This window comes from Brachionichthys hirsutus, chromosome 9 (assembly GCF_040956055.1).
Source record: "Brachionichthys hirsutus isolate HB-005 chromosome 9, CSIRO-AGI_Bhir_v1, whole genome shotgun sequence".
Lineage (NCBI taxonomy): Eukaryota > Metazoa > Chordata > Actinopteri > Lophiiformes > Brachionichthyidae > Brachionichthys > Brachionichthys hirsutus.
Window position 1 is genome coordinate 11,783,995 of NC_090905.1, and position 17,085 is coordinate 11,801,079.

General features: G+C 42.5%; 1 protein-coding gene across 1 annotated transcript; it reads left to right on the top strand.

The window, feature by feature from the left end:
- Nucleotides 1-1,637: 1,637 nt before the first annotated feature.
- Nucleotides 1,638-16,111, top strand: nek1 (NIMA-related kinase 1). The gene is given in 35 exon segments (XM_068743245.1): nucleotides 1,638-1,754; nucleotides 1,835-1,931; nucleotides 2,389-2,486; nucleotides 3,407-3,490; nucleotides 3,584-3,651; nucleotides 3,742-3,828; nucleotides 4,240-4,294; nucleotides 4,544-4,744; nucleotides 4,837-4,909; nucleotides 6,756-6,907; nucleotides 7,094-7,159; nucleotides 7,467-7,526; nucleotides 7,607-7,654; nucleotides 7,796-7,876; nucleotides 8,021-8,127; nucleotides 8,211-8,327; nucleotides 8,413-8,524; nucleotides 8,526-8,549; nucleotides 9,718-9,804; nucleotides 10,358-10,441; nucleotides 10,535-10,603; nucleotides 11,171-11,266; nucleotides 11,647-11,847; nucleotides 11,929-11,982; nucleotides 12,108-12,348; nucleotides 12,524-12,625; nucleotides 12,725-12,901; nucleotides 13,176-13,379; nucleotides 13,461-13,566; nucleotides 13,729-13,790; nucleotides 14,108-14,325; nucleotides 14,877-15,025; nucleotides 15,217-15,536; nucleotides 15,752-15,885; nucleotides 15,974-16,111. Coding segments are annotated over 35 exon segments (4,089 nt in total).
- Nucleotides 16,112-17,085: the final 974 nt, after the last annotated feature.

The following is a 17,085-nucleotide window of genomic DNA, read 5'->3' on the forward strand; positions in this document are numbered from 1 at the left end:
GGCGGGTGCCTGTGGGTCACGTGACCACACCTTACAGTCTTTGACCAATGGCATGAACTCTAGCCTATATGGACGGAAATGCATCATCGTCACAAGCGAATAAAGTTTTCCTACATCCATTTTCATATTCTCGTAATTGTTTGCCATCTAATATAGGCAATCTACAGTATTGTGTCTTTGTAATGTGTTTTTTTCTTTGAGGTAGCATCTCATCTTTTGATTAATACATTCCGTTAAACTACAACATCTATTCTACTCCATTGAAACAGTATCGCGTTACCCCTATCTGCATCTGCAGAATTAGGGGAGAATTCTACGATCTATACACAATATCGGAATACATCTCGAGTCTTGTTACAGAAATAGTATCTCATACTTATGCCAGGGCTATCGTATTACGCACCCCCAATGATATTCCGAATCAGAGTTTTGTTGTTGCCTCAAGTCACAAATATCTCACCACCAATAATAACAAGAACATTTTATTTGATTTTAAACACAAACCATATCCCGCATTTTATTTTCTCAGTTATTTAATAATAACTATTATTCGTATTATTATTATTATTATTATTGTTATTATTATATTATTATTATTAATGTGTCAACTTTTTAGATATGCACATACTGAAAACTTATCCATTGTACTACCCTAAAAGATTCAGTTAAGAGGTTAATATATTTAATAGGTTGACATTCATCGAACATTATGATCATATATCACTACTTTGGGCAAGATTACAATTTCTGAATTAATTTTTGTCATCAAACAAGGTTATTTCCCATTTTTACAACGAATGTTATTCATAGGGTCAATTTTGTAATGTTCCATTATGTTCCATTATGTTTTTTGTACCAGCTTGTTGTTTATAAAAAATATACATACAGTATTGTTATTTGCTGCACTTTGTACAATAAAGGTTTAAAAAGAAAAAAACATGTCTGGCATAAAGAACAGCCTGTGGTTGCTATGGATCATGTCCACATCAATGGTCCTGTTGGGGGTGGAGCCTAAGACCGTCATTCGCTGTAAAAGTAGATGGACAGCTCTATGATCCAATTGACGACAGGAAACTACAGCCACAGCCAATTAAAATGCAGCATATTTGCTCGATAGACAGCGCGAGGGCGGAAGCAAGTACCAGAGTCCACAGACGTGAGACAGCCGCGAGAAACACTGATGGTAAACCAAATATTAGCGTGCCAGTATTATCTGTATACCACTGCCCATTGAGCAGCATTAATGGCATTATTCAGTGCTGCGTGCTCTCACCGGGCATATATTTTACATCAGTTTATTTTATTCTACTGTTTTTATGGAGGTACTATCTATCGGTATAACGAGCTATCTTGCTACCAGCTGTATTGTGTTGTTTTAGCATCACACACCGTCTAAGCCTAAGGAAAGACTATTTTCTGTCGATCAAGCTGACATTACTGTGCGTTTACAGGGCGGCAGATAAACATGATGTCTTGAGTTAATACTAGGTCAAAGTGTCGCCTATTATGAAACAATTTTCCTGAAGCTATATAGCCATGCAGGTACTATCAAATTATATTAAAGCATATTAAGCTCTTAGCTTTTTAATATGTAAATCTCTGCAGAAGCAGCACGAGGAGTCAGGCATTTGACTAACATGGACAAGTATGAAAAGGTGAAGAAAATTGGGGAAGGTTCTTTCGGAAAGGCCGTCCTTGTCAAATCCAAAGAGGATGGACGCCAATATGTCATCAAGGAAATCAGCATATCTAGAGTGAGTTCTTATGCGATAAAGCACTAACTTCACATTTTGCTTTGAGTGTTTGTTTGATGTTTGTTTTGTTTTTTTGACAGATGTCTGGTAAAGAGAGGCAGGAATCTCGGAAAGAGGTTTCTGTTCTCGCCAACATGAGTCATCCCAACGTTGTTCAATATAAGGAGTCTTTCGAAGGTAGTCACTCATTCAAAAGATCTTAACCATTGGTTGAAAGTACATTTATAATGCCACAATCCCATTTCTCTAAAACGGCATCCATTGATTTCAGTGCAACAAGAAGATTACGACGCATAAGGTGGCATTTGGAAGGCTTAGATTTTCTTGTCTTTGTTGGGGAGACACATTGGCATAAGGAACGTACCGACACTGTATGAGAAGAGACAAGTTATAAAATACATACATAATAGTACAATAGTTTTCATTAAAAAACAAACATTAGATTTAAGTGCCCGTTTTGACTAGTTATTCATCTGTCCACTGGAAATAAGTCGATCAGTCGTAAGATGAATTCACTCAAGTTAAACTGCCTTCCTTTATGCCACCGTGCCTTAAATAAAAGCTGCAGAGCTCTTAAGATTTCTTAGTGTATATTGAAAGTTTTATGACTTACCGGTACATTTTTGGTTTTTAGAGGGTGGCTGCTTGTATATAGTAATGGACTACTGTGAGGGAGGAGACCTCTTCAAGAAGATCAACTCTCAGAATGGAGTACTGTTCACAGAAGAGCAAGTAAGACACAGTGGAGATAAAAAGTATTTGGCAGCCATCGATTGTGCAAGTTATCCCACTTAAAAAGATGAGGTCTGTAATTTCATCATCGGTAAACTTTAGCTGTGAGACAGAATGTGAAAAAATCAAAATCTAGGTAATCACATTGTATGATCTTTAAACAATTTTTGTTTAATGGTACAGAAAATAAATATTTGGTCAATGGCAAAAGTTCAACTCGATACTTTTTAGTGTAACCTTGCTTGGCAAACATTTCCGGTAGTTCCAGACCAGGTTTCCACTCCAGCCAGTATTTTGACCCACTCTTCCACGGAGATCTTTTCTAGAGCTGTGATGTTTTGGGGCTGTCGCTGGGCAACACAGACTTTCAACTCGCTCCACAGAGTTCCTATTGGGTTGAGGTCTGGAGATTGGCTGTAGGTCACTCCAGGAACTTGACATGCTTCTTACGGAGCCACTCCTTAGTTGCCCTGGCGGTGTGTTTGGGATTATTGCCATGCTGGAAGACCTTGATGAACACCAATGAAGCTGGGACTGCCTCATGACCTACAAAAGCCTGCCTTCTGGAGCAGCTGGTCCATTTAAGATGTGAAGACCAAGACGGAGAGACACTGGCCTGGAAGAGAGAAAGATCCATCTTTATGATTGAAGCAGGAAGTGAAGGGACAATGAGAGGAAACAATGTTGCAGGAGAATCATGGAGCCCTCTGAAACGTTTGATCTTCACAAGGGTGGAAACAAAGTTACTAAATGAATAGCTGCACCTGCTGAGTTTTATACACATGGGCTGAAATCATCTTATTCATCCATGTTTCTCACCTTTAAATTTTATTTCCCCAGGTTGTATATTTCTGAATGATAAATATTAATATAAAGTTGATACTGTATAACATGGCTGTACCATTTTCTCGCATTCTTAGATCTTGGATTGGTTTGTGCAGATTTGCCTGGCACTGAAGCACGTACATGGTCGAAAAATCCTCCACAGGGACATCAAATCGCAGGTGCTGTTTCAGGTTCATCTTCTCTTAAGAAGTTATTTATTTGCTATTTATGTATTGCCTGGTTTACACGTGTTTTTGGAATGCCTTTTATAGAACATATTTTTGACTAAAAATGGGACTGTACAACTTGGAGACTTTGGAATTGCAAGAGTGCTGAACAGGTGTGTCATCACCTTAATGAATGTGCAAATATCTGTAAAGCCCATCTTTGGAAATGATAGGATCTAATCCCATTTGCTTCTCATGTGCAGCACTGTGGAACTGGCAAGAACATGTATAGGAACACCATATTACCTGTCCCCAGAGATCTGTGAAAGCAAACCGTACAACAACAAGAGGTACTAACTACTTTTATTGTTTGTCTCACTTGCGCTGTGAATTAAAATTTAATTGTAATCAAGAGGACAAGCTCTGCCCCACCGTACAGGGTTAGGCAGTGGCTTCTGGGTAATATAAAGGTGTTGCATTTCCTATTAATTGAGTGAAACTGCTTGCCGGTAACTACAGCAAGAAGCTAGTGTTGACTTCCTCTTAGCATGAATAAGTATGGATCCAGGCCGCTTGAGTTACAACCAAGCTCGGTGTACATTTAGATATTTTTATTCTTTAATATGAAGGTTTCTTTAGAAATAAATCTAAATATAAAGAAAGGAAAAGCTTATAAGTGACCTTATAGAATGAATGTAACTTATCCTTGTTTATCTATTTATATGTTCTCTTACTTTCCCTGCTTTCCCCTCCCTTTGCAGTGATATCTGGGCCTTAGGATGTGTCCTATATGAAATGTGCACCCTCAAGCATGCAGTGAGTATTCTGTGTGTAAACTGTTTACTGAAGGTATCGTAAATGCTCTCTTACATACCGATCTTCTCCTTCAGCACTGTGTTAAATGTTGAGAATGAAGAATGTGTCTGAGGCTCATAATGAAATTCTTAATTCATTGTATTCTAAACCACCCTTTTGATCCCTGCCTTACTTGGCCGTTGCTTATTTTTCATGCATAAATTTCCCTGCAGTGACCATAGTTGTGTTTTGCATATATTTTTTCCTCAGTTTGAGGCTGGCAACATGAAGAACCTAGTTCTGAAGATAATCCGTGGCACTTACCCTCCCGTGTCTGTTCACTACTCTCAAGAGCTGCGCTCCCTTTTGGCACAGCTATTCAAACGCGATCCCCGAGAGAGACCCTCAGTCAGCAGCGTACTGGACAAACCTTTTCTGACCTGCAGGATAGAGAAGTTCCTCACACCACAGGTGCAGCACACAGTCAGCCATTTTTGGTAATTTACATAAACAAGAACTTTGTAAAGTCTAAATAAATCTGAATTATTTCTTGATTTTTTCAGGTTATAGCTCAGGAATTTCACCATGATTTTCTTCACAAGCAGCCTAAAGTGTGTGCAGTACAGGGGCCACCAGGTGAGCAACATGCTACTAGATGCTGCTATCCTCTGCTGTGAGGCAGTTGAAATGCAAGTCATCATGTCTAATATGCACTAACCCAGGCCCTGGAACTCTGTTTAACTTTTAGTAAGCTGATCCTACCAGTCTAAGCTAACTGAGTCCAACTTTTGTTACTCTGGCACATGCAGTCATGTTTATGTAGAAAGGGAACAACATTCTGTATGTTGTGTTTGGTTGCATTTAAAACTGGTGAAGATTCAGTTTAAATGAATACAAGTTGAGTATTTAATGATTACACTCGACACCACAGCCTATGCTTGTACTAAATATGAGTGTAGGATGCAACAGTTTTAGACAGTAGAGAAATGTAATCGAACACTTGCAACAGCAGACTACAGCCAGGCAGCACAAGTTTTGGATGAGTAGCAGCATCTTAAAAAAATAACAAAGAAGGAAAGGAAAGAGCTCATGTTCTCCTAATCTAACCGGTGGAAAGAGAGACAGAGGTTGTGACCAATGGGACTGTTATGTGGGCGCATTTGGAAAAGGTGTCCCGATAAACGCTGAGCGTCCTTCTCGGGGTATTGTACCTTTTCCACTCCTAGACCCGAGTTCGCAGCTTCTCCTTTCTGGAGCTCAAAACAGCAGTGACACAGGGCAGCTCCAAATGGGAACATGACTGACTGAGCACAGATATAAACTCATTTGGTTCCAGTATAAACCAATAAAACGTAGAGACACTCTGGCTGGAAGCTCTCATGGCCAGCCGGGAACCGTCACAGCTGCTTTGCCAGGCAGGAGAGTGACGGGGGGGGGGGGGGGGGGGGGAGTGGAACATGGAAGCAAACCCCAACCGCCAGATTGAGTTCCCACAGGAGAGCATGACCTACAGCCAGGCATCACTCTGTGGTCCACCTCCACTTAGATGGCCATTATGGTTGAATCATGGCAAGAAGGAATGGATGCGGTCTCTGAAAGAAAGATCAGCGGAAAGGGGAGCTGGACGGTGGAGTTTCAACAACTTCCTCTTGCTCAGTGGAAAAAATCCAAATTTGACACACCACTAAGGTCACATCCTTAAACAGAAAAGCCCAGCGGTGATTCTTCAATAATGGGGTAGTGGGGGGGCGAGTGTGTCCCTGGTGAACATGCACGGTGAAACTACTGTTTGCTGTTTCATTGCCGAGCTAGAATAAAGTGCTAATCCGCTACAGTGGGTGTCATGTCTACATTTAGTGTGCTATTAACTCTAATAGAGCATACGCAGGGAGTAATTAGCTCCTATGCTGTGGTGGTGTTTTTTGTTTTGTTTTTTCACATCAAGTGAGCGAATCAGCACTATTTGATTTTTTTTTTTTCATTTCTGTTTTGTAGGTTGAAATGTTTTATGTGTTGTGTTCCTGAGGTAATGGTGCTGATCAATTTATTATTAATTTTTTTCCTGATTTATAAAATATACTTACTTATTTTTCAGTATCAAATGGCTCAATTAGTTGGTTGAAATGTTTTTTGTAGTTTACATAAGGATTTCATTTTCTTAAATGTAACACAAATTGATGAACTCTTGATATTTTCTGGTTTGTACTGGAAACGAGGTGTATCAAGATATTTTATGTTTATATCTATGTCTCCCCCCCCTTTTTTGTTTTGTTTTCCTTATTATTTTTAGGGGGAGGAGGGGCTGGTCTAGTGTGCAGCAGTAGAGTATTATTCTTTGAGATGTTTCCTTTTAGTGATTTGCCAAAAACGTTGTCACTGTGTAAATGGAGCAGACCCATCGTGGTCCTTCCTGCGTTTGAATTGCACGTTTGGACATTGTCTTTCCTGATGAATGTTTTCATATTGTGATCTGTGTGACCAGCCAAGCGTTCTGCCCCTGGCTCCATACCATTCCCCCCCCCGCAGAGGATTACCAAACCAGCTTGCAAATATGGAGTGCCTTTAACTGTGCGAAAGGTGTCAAGCACTGCCAAAAAGCCTGCAGAGAAGAAACCGGCTGTGAAGCTCAAACGGGTTAGTCCTACAAATTGCTTTTTTCTTTTTCCTTCTATGTAGGTGCGTTTGGGGGGGGGGGGGGGGGGAATATTTATGAGTGAGCTTTTATTCCTGCACGTCAGAGGCCCCTCCCCCTCGTCAGTTTGTGTTTTTGCATCCTCGTGTGTTGGCGAGCTCTGAACCACAGTGTTATATGTTGCTCAGGCGCCTCTCCCAGCAGGCCCCAAGAGGAGAGTGAGTCAAGTGGAGGAAGAGAGGAAAAAACCTGAGGTACAGCTGAGAGGCCCGCATAACTCCCAAGTTTACTATGAGATCTCACTCCCTTCTCTCCACATTTACTCACACTTGAAGATCCCTTCAGTGTTTTTCTCCATCCAATTACGCTTGATCTTTATATTCAACAATATCCGTCTGTGTTGTTCCTTACTTTAGACAGACTGTCTCTGTTAACTAACTTTTCCCTCCCCACCTCCCGGTCGAGTGGCAGAGCAGCACTGCTGCCTGTTTTCCTGAAAGGTGATGTCTTTTAAAGGTGCTCCCTTTTATTTGTATGTGATGCTTTTGCCTCATGCTGCAGGATGGAGGTAGAAAGAAAAGGATGGAGCTGATTGAGAAAGAACTGAAACAAAGAGAGCAGGTGAGAACATTGTGAAGTTCATCTGTGAGGTGTCTGATCCTTTTCATGTCACTCTTTTATCGTTCTGCCTTTGTCTTAAGATGCTTCTGTTGAAAGCGGAACAAATGAAGAGATATGAGAAGGAAAAGGTCAGTGTTAAAATACTTCATCATTTCTCTCTTGTGTATCAAGTCGTTACTTTAGTAAGTGGGAAATGCGTTGCTATGAATCAGTATCCCGCGCATCAGCCTCTAAAACTGAGAAAAAGATCAGCGTGTGGTCTTTAACAGGTTAATCGTAGAAACCAAGCCAGGGAACAAGGTTGGAAGCATGTTTTGAGCTTGAGCGGCGGTAGCAGCCCAGAGAAGAAGGTACTGGCTGATCTGCCTATTTTATTTAATTTGTTTGTTTATTTGAATGAAAATTGTGTCATTGCTTGAATCACTACCATCTTTTTCTTGATTGAATTGTGTCAAACCGCTCACAGGGTTTTTTTTTTTATCCTGGTAACTCAGTGTTATGTAGGTGGCGGAAAGAGGGCTGTCCCAAGCTCTGTTCAGGGTCCTCCTCCAAAAGTCCTCAGCAGGGAGGGGTCCTCAGCAGGGTCAGGCAGTCCCATTGGGTAAGTCTCGATGTCTGTGTTCTGTAGGGGAATTACCTGTACTGAACTACTGTCTCAATGACGTTGTCTCTGTGTGAAACAAGTGTACCACCTGCTGCTGGCCCGGTGCTGCCCAGTAACCCCTCAGTCCACCCTGAGTCGGTCAAGAGGGATCTGCGGAAGCTGCTGCATTTTTCTAAACAAGGTCATAATATTAATAGGTCAGTCAAACAGCATCTCGTATATTACCGGTAAATTGTGTCACTTTTCAGTTTTAAAAGATGGATTACCCTATTCTGTTTTCAGGCAGCATGATCAGGTGCCTCCCGGTCGGGCCTATCAGGTTGAGGCGTTTTTACAGCGGAAAACAGAAGCAATGCTCAACAAAGTTCGTGCTGAGGGACAGCTGGTACGTAGCCGTGGCTCCTGCTTTAAACTTCAGGGTAAACTATCGACTACTTAGTCCAGTTGCTGAAGCGGAGAACATTTTCCACCTGTGATTACAACCCTTTCCAAACTGGTACAACGATGAAAAGTCACAAATATGTAAGTGACTGAATTAGATGCTTTCATGTATTCTGAATGGTCTGCTATTACTGCCGCGAAGCATCAGCCGGGTTTCAGCGCATTGTTTCAGTTTGTCTTTGAGTCCTTCATTCCCAGTGTCATTTTAAACTGTTTTTTTCTGTGTGTTGTTTAAGCAATTGTTGCACGCATAAACATCAAATAAGAACGCTGAGGTTCTCTTGTATCAAGGTTCTGTTGATGTCGAGCTTTTTCTGACCCCCAGTGGTCAGAAATGATATGCCACTCCATCAGAAATAATTCAACATGATCTGTTCTTTGAGAAATAGTTTCTAGTTTTCAAACAACTGGAGGGTTAAATGTCTTCACCATGTAGGTGCTAACCATTGCTTTTTTTAATTGCTCTTGAACAGCTGTTGAATGCTTCTGGAAAGAGGGATGATATGTCCCTAACGAAAGAGCTAATAGTAGATCAAGCAATGAGCCAAAATGGGCTAAAATACAACAGAAATATGAAGGGTAGGGTCACATCTTTGGGTTCAGTTTATAGCTGATCCTTTTCTTTGAGACATCATGAAGAGAGAGAAAAAAAGATTTGGACTTGATCAAATTTGGTATAAGACGTTTCACCTCTCATCCAAGCAGCTTCTTTAGTTCTGAGCGACTGGTGGAGAGTTTAGATACTTATACCCCTGTTGGAGCAGAAACAAGGAGGGGACTGAAACCACCAAGGAAAACCAGACTCCCCAGGAGTGTTAGCATTTCCTTTATGAATGCTAAATGCTCCCCGGCAGTCATTAACCTGACTTCTAAACCTCTACCAGTCTCTCAGAACTGAAGAGGCCTCTTGGATGAGACGTGAAACGTCTTCAATCAAACTTAAACAAGTCCAGTTGATTCTTCTTCTTTGCTCTTCATGGTTTACCATGACCTGCAGGACTGAGAACCTACACAGACTTTTCTTTGAGAGTTAAGCCATTTCATTCCACTCAGCTTTGCCTCTTCGGCCCCACTGATGACTATTGTGGCAGTTTGATGTGTGGGACTGCAGGCTTCTAAAATGTGGTTGAATTGAATGGTAAACAGGGAACTCGACAAAACCTCGCTGCAATCTATGGAGGCCGGCCGGGTTCGCTGCGGCGCAGGAGGCCCAGAGCCAACCGAGAGGAGGAGGTAGGAGCCCAGGCCGGAATGCCCATCCTCACACGCCGCATTACTCACAGCACCGTCTGGCTTGGCTCATCCTCCATCACGTGTCGGCTCAAAACTTCCTTTAACTCCCCTATAATTCAACCCAGCACCTCGAACCCATGCACAATTTATTGAATAATGTGCGTTGTTCTGTTGTCCTGTTTCAGCTCTCGTATTTATTTTGCCTTTGAATGTAAAGGTATATTCACAGCAGTCGGAACCATTGTTTGTGTTTCATTTTTGGATTTTGCATCAGTTTTGAGTCGTGTATTTCTGCTTTTTTTTTGCTTTGAATGAATGCATGTAAACGCATCTATATTTTACTGTTATCTGCATAATGTGATATTTTATTCTTACTAATGTTTTGATGTGCAGCTGCATCATATTTTTCTTCTGTGTAAACCCTTTGACTTTTGCAGATGATGCCCATTTGTCCTTTTTGTCTTTGATTTAGTGATGATCGTCTTATTCTGCTTCGGTTTATACATGTGTGCAGGTGTTTCCAACATGTAGTTTGTATCTCCTCTGTTCTCAGGAGTACTTGTCAAGGCTGAGGCAGATCCGCTTACAGAACTTCAATGAACGTCAGCAGATCAAAGCTCGGCTCAGAGGAGAGAAGGTACACTCCTCCTCTGTCTGAGAGCACTTTTAATGCATCTTTTCAGTTCCCTCTGATGTTTAGTTTCTTGGCTCTTGTTGTTTTGGGTCTCAGTATGATACTGATGGCTCTGACAGCCAGGAGTCCACCGAGGAGGCAGAGCTCAGAAGAAAGGCTTTAAAAGTGAGTCTGTCTGAAAATGATGTCTACATATGTAACATTTCGATGATGTACGGAACAACATAACATGGCGTTCTCCAGACTCTCGGCCTTTGACCTGGTCTCTGGGTGGTTGTAATGGGGATTATAAGGTATAGAACTTAAGCATGCAAATGACTAGAAGGTTGATTTGCTGTGGCGACCCCTGATGGGACAAGCCGAAAGAAGGAGAGGGTATAGATGGCTCCACTCTTGACCAGCCTATGAACCGAGATACAATCCTACAAAAGAGCACATGAGGTCAAAGAAAGTTTTCTGACAAAGTTTTGTACTATACGTACTTAACTAGTAATGCCTCTGCTTTAGGCCATTCTTTAGCTTGATGCATGACTTTGTGTCATCCATGCTGCTTTTCATGCGCCTTCATTTTGAGTGAGCACAGACAAAGGATATTTGGTCATGATGTAGAATTGTTTTGAGTGCATATTTTTGGGAAAGTATTTAATTGAATGAATAAACTTGAGAGAGATTATGCCAGTAAGCGGTTAAGTTCTAAATGTTCTTTTTCCTTTTGTATGTGACACCTGCCAGGCCCAAGCAAACGCCCGCGCTGCTGTGCTGAAGGAACAACTGGAGAGGAAGAGGAAAGAAGCGTATGAAAAAGAAAAGAGAGCTTGGGAGGACCATGTAAGTCCATCATTCTTTCCCCAACTCCAACATTTGTCAGCCTAAGCCTCGTTTTTAGATCGTCAGGAGTTTATTTCCAAATATTAACTTTTATCATCAAAGTGCTTGGCAGGATGCTTTTTCACTCAGCTCAGGGTCAAGGAATGGTTTTAGGAGACCTGCTGGGATAGTAGCATCAGTCGGCTGTCACCCGGACGACTCAAGTTCAAATCCATGCGATTGTCTTTCTCAAATATTATCAGAGATTTAGGGCTCAAAGTCTTGTTTCTGTGTCTCCTGTAGTCAGCTGGTAGAATGTCCTCAAGTACTAAAAGTGTAAGGATAAATAAATGTTTTTGTTTTTTTAATTTTCTAATATTGGGTGTGTTGTATTGTGGAAGCTCGTAGCACGGGAGGTGAAGTTTGGCATGGCGGCAGGACATGTAGCACCAGTAGCACCATCATCTTCCTCAGACAGTCCTCTTCCACAACCCAGCCCCTCTCCTCAAGACCCGGCATCCAAACCTCCAGCACTGCCTTCATCCCAACCCCAACCCACCCCAGACATATCCATGACCGCTGCCCTGAAGAACGTCGGAGCAGTCAGTATACATTTGCAAAGAGTGTCACTTTGTATTGTGAGAATCTATTTAAAAATCTACATTTTTGTTTGTGTTTGGCAGATTACTCCACTGAAAGAAAGTTTGCCTCATCCAGAAACTGCTACGTTAATCCACGTAAGCTCAAGCGATGCTTGTTAAAGTCAGGGTGCTTAATAAAGTCCGTCTGTTGTCGTCAATGTTGCGACTATAGTGTTGATTCTTTGTAATTAAGAAGTTACTTATTGATTTTCACGTAACAGAGCGAGAAAAAGCAGATCCTGCGTAGACTGAACCAGAACCTAAAAGCCCACGGCCCGGCGGAGGAGGCGGAGTCGTCATCTTCACCTTCTGCAGAACCGTGTCCTGCTCTCCAACAGAGCCAACCCAGCACAGAGAAACGCCCCCCTTCGAATGGAGAGAGGAAGAAGTGGGAGGCAGCAGAACTGCCTGTACTTCCTGTGGCTCAGAAAACACTGGAGGAAACGTGTACAGCCACAGCTGGTAGGTTGAACCCTCTCAGGACAAAAGGCTCCTGAATTTATATATGGAGTAATAAAGATAATAAAACCACACCCCTTTTTTGATGTACTGTGGAAGTTTTGCTGCTTTGGAAAGAATTGATACACATTTGTGCTTCTTTTGCTGAAATGTTCTCACTATTCTTCTATGTCTCTAGAAAACAGACCATCTTCTGGTGGAGACAGAAAGAAGTGGGAATCAGTCCCTCTGGTCTCTGTTGCCCAGCAAACTCTAGAGCAAACATGCTTCACCACCATCGGTGAGTTGTCTCCCCTCCGAGCGATCAAACACACACAGGTCTCCTAAAACTCTTAACATTGTGTGCATCGAGAATGTAAGCCTGTGTGTCGTGTCCCAGAGCAAACAGCAGGTGAAGTCATACAGATGGGTGAGCTACCTGAAGACGCCCCGAGGAAGGTGTGGGCAGTGAGTCCAGCCTCTCAGGTGCTGAGAGCGCTGCAGGGGGCGGAGCTTCAGACACTCACTCAGCATTTGAAGAACACCTCCATATGCGAGGAAGACGTCCCTTGCCCCGGTTAGGAATTTGTATTTACATTTTACTTGAAACCTTTACATTCACATAATAAATAACATGATCTAAAAAATTATTTAACACACAAAAAAAAATTACAAAGACCATGAAAATGTCTTTTGTTAATGTTTTCTGTGACAGAGGTCTCCCTCATCGGCCCTTTGACACACGAGTGAGGATTGTAGAGTTGAAGCGGTTGTCGATTTTAACAAATGCCACTTCAATCGAATGCATTATGCCAGCCCTTGGATTTAATGATGTTAAATTCTTCTTTTAGATAAGCCTTACCAGATGGAAGCTGCTGAGACTACGATGACATCTAATGAAGGGTTTCCCTGTGAGCCGGCGCCGTCTGCGCAGCTACAGAGTGCAGAGGTTCAGAAGGACGTTGTACACACCACGGAGACCTCGCATCATGAAGCGTCTGTGGCTGGTCCGGTGGAAGGCGTTCCACCGCCATCTCGTCTTACTGAGACGCAGGGTCAGCATTATCGACTTTACCTGGATGTGTCAGCTGTGACTATATTTTCAATGGAACCCTGTCTGGTCCGACTTCTTTCAGATCCAGCAGATATGGAGTTGGTGGCTTTAGAGGAGGCGCCTGAGCAGGCCTCGCGCCCCCAAGCTGATGTGATGCCGGCGTGGGAGCAGGAAGCCCAGCCGCAAATGTGACTATTCATCTTTAGTATTATTGTTAGAACCATATTTAATATGGTCCTCATTCACTCACTCTCCTATGAGTTCAAAGTTGATGTACCCAGTCCACGTAAATTAATAAGACTTCATAATTATATTCATCCATTTGGGAAATGAAGTCAATTTCCTTGTAGGCCACCAGAGGGCAGCACAAGACCAGCAGACACAGGTCCAGAGAAACCAAATGAATTTTCAGGTGAGCTTCATGTTTACTGTGGTGGTTCTGAAACTCTCTCATCAGGGACTTGTGAACGGATACAGTTCACATTACAAGCATCCAGATATGGTGGATCATTTTATTTCAAAAAAATTCGATCTGATAAGATGTACAGAAAGTTATGACAAAATTGATCACCCCTACTGGCATTGTGTTGTTTAGTGATAGCATTATAGTTAAACTACATTTTACGCTCTGCTGCTGGTGATCCTGACTCCACTAGTGGGCCATTCATTTCCCACTTTTCTCAGTGTGTTTATTATCTTAATTAAATCTGTCTTGCTCCTCTCTCCCAGGTTTAGCAGCGAGCGAGGAGCCTCTGTTCATGAAGTTGTGTTCCCCGGCCCACCGACGCACCGCAGTCTTGGCAATCCTTTCAGCCCAGTCCTCTGTTGATGAATCGTCCTCCTCGCTGGCCTCTCGCTCACGCTCTGTCTCACCTCTGCGCTCCAGACATCAAGAGGCCCTCCTCATTGATCTCTCTGCAGGCATGTTTGATCTCAACAACCCAAAGGTGATTTACTGGCTGCGTGTGAATCCTAAATAGACCCCTCTACTCTTTGACTGGGAATGAAAGGTCTCAGCATTATTAGATGACGCATCACATACAGCAATATGAATATGTAGATGTCTGTTGCTTCCCTGGAGGAGATGCGAACTTCTTGTGCCTGGTGCGATGTCCAGGATTGTTATTTTTAGATCATGTTTCAATCCTGTTTATTAGTGAAGGTGCCCTTACACAGTGTTACAGCCATTAATCTCACACAGTCTGGACCTGCAGTCGGTCTGATAGGACAGGAGCGCCCATCGGCCTGTATCTCTCATCAGGGACACTGATACCAGCAAATCCGGCTCGACATTTTAGGTCAAAGAGCAACTTATAGCATGAATGTAAGCTTGTCGGTCAAATAATTGTAGCACGGTTTGGAGGGCATAGTTGACATTTTACTTAATTGCAATTGATTATGATTTTTGTCAAGCACAACTGCCTGTTAACCCCACCATGATGGGATGTCGTGTTGATTTTCCGTGTCAATGTTTTTTTGCGTATGCCGTATTTGTCAGATGTTGCGGACCTGCTCTCTGCCCGACCTAAGCCGTCTCTTCAGCGTCCGGCGGGACTCCGTGGCGACTGATGCCAGTGTTGCCCCAGACAACAACTTAGAAGTCGCGGACCTAGATGCTAAAGACGAAGACCAGTCAGAGACTGAAGAGTAAGAAACATTAATAATGAAATCGCAAAACCAAAAACAAGCCTGGACTGCAGTCTAGGGTTGGCTGGTTGTTTTAACAAAGACGTTTGCCTTGCCCTGCTTCTGCCAATCATTTCCTCGGCATGTTGTGCATTGCATGTTGCTAGATAACAAAAATGCTGCATGTCATATCAATATTCCCTGTTCCCAAGAGGGTATGAGGATGAAGACCTGCAGGACATCCGAGCCTCCATGGAGAGACTGCTGAAAGAGGAAGGTGACATAATGAGGAGCCTCCCGCAAGCTGCTGCAGGAGACTTCAACGGAAACCCTCCGGTGGGTCCGGAGCTGTTCAGCAGGTTGGGCTCTGGGGTTGATCAGGACAACAATCGGATAGCTGTAGACGATGACGAGGAGGGGGATGACGAGGAGGAAGAAGGGGAGGAGGACGAGGAGGAAGAAGAAGTCTCCAATGGGAGTCCAGATGATGAGGAAAACAGTAATGGCCAGCTCAATGAAGAGTGGCATTCAGGTAGGAGTAATGTTTGTGTAAAGACATTAAACCATAATTCTACACTTCTGTCCACAGTCTTCTTTTTTTAGGGTTGCTTCATAGCAGCATGGAAATCAAACTTCACTTTGAATTAGTGTTGATGTCTTATTTTTATAAGTACCGGTCGCTGTGTAATGAATTTTTAAAGCTGAGCAGGTGCAGCTTTGTGATGACTGAATCCTGCTGCGCCGCAGATGGCAGTGGAGAGGACCAGGGCGGAGAGGCCGTGTACAGAGACAGCATCTTCAGTCGTCTGGAAGAACTCCGCTTCAACTTGGAGCAGCAGATGGGCTTTGAGAAATTAATTGAGGCCTACAGTAAGATCAAGGTATTAAATGTTGCATAAATATTGAGAGTGTCAAGTGAGAGTGAACAGAAGGCACAAGTAGATTGTTGTTGTTTTTTTTACTTTCAAGGCTATACATGAAGATGAAGATGAGAATATTGACCAGGGTTCCAGTTTAGTGTTGAGCATTTTGGGAACTGAGCAGCAGCATCTGTACCCCAAGATCCTTCATCTGGTGATGGCGGACGGTGTATACCAAGAAGGTTAGTCACTGGAGATGGTCCTCATTTGATTACAGTGAGCGTTGTTGCGCCTCCTCATCCATACAGAAATCATGGCGTATATGTTTCAAAATGAATGAACCATTTAATGCAGGAAACAATGTCTCTACTCTAGTCGTGCATGTGTTGATTAGTCACAAACTATTCATCCACTCATCCAAACCCAAAGTTTGGGGATAATTATTTGTATGTCAGTTTGGGTTCTACTTAAATGTCAACAGGAAATGACTGTCAAGCCGTGAAAGAAATGTGAGAAATGTTTATAATTCTATAGCAAAATGTGAGAAAAAAATGTTAGGCGTAAAGTGATGCACAGTCATCCAGCATTGCAGTTCTCACAAATGTCATTATAATGGCTAGAAGTTCAAATATGTGTTCAATGTATTAAGTTAAGGCAAACATTTTGTGTGACTGACTGAACACAAGAAAACAATGTCTGTCATTTCTGATTTAGAGATGTGATCTTATTCTAACCAGTATCCTCTGCCTCTCTAAAGAGTGCTCTGTCCCTACATGAATCTTTTCTCTCGCTCTTTCTTCTAGATAATGAGGAGTAGTGTTTCGTGCGATGGCGCTTCACGCAGCCGTGACAATCTGTTATCTATTAGATGTCCTCCCATCGTGCTCGTCGCCATTGACGGGGGATCTGCGCATGAGGTGTTGCAGCCACGCATCTACAAGTGTTTCAGGCGCACTTTGCATGATGAATAACTGGTACACTCTGGGCTGTAGTTCATAGTTTTGACTATCAGCAGTGCTCATTTAAAAGTGCATTATCAAACATGTGTTGGACCAAAGTTATCTTCGAGGTTCTGTCAAATATGGATGAAAGTCTGGAAATTGATGAAGTACATGTATAATTGATTAATAGTGTAAGTGTTGCAGTTTGCCTTTAGTTTGGTAGCATTTTACCGTGGCGGACAAAGATCCGGTCCTCTCAGGTGCTGTCTTCACATGCTCC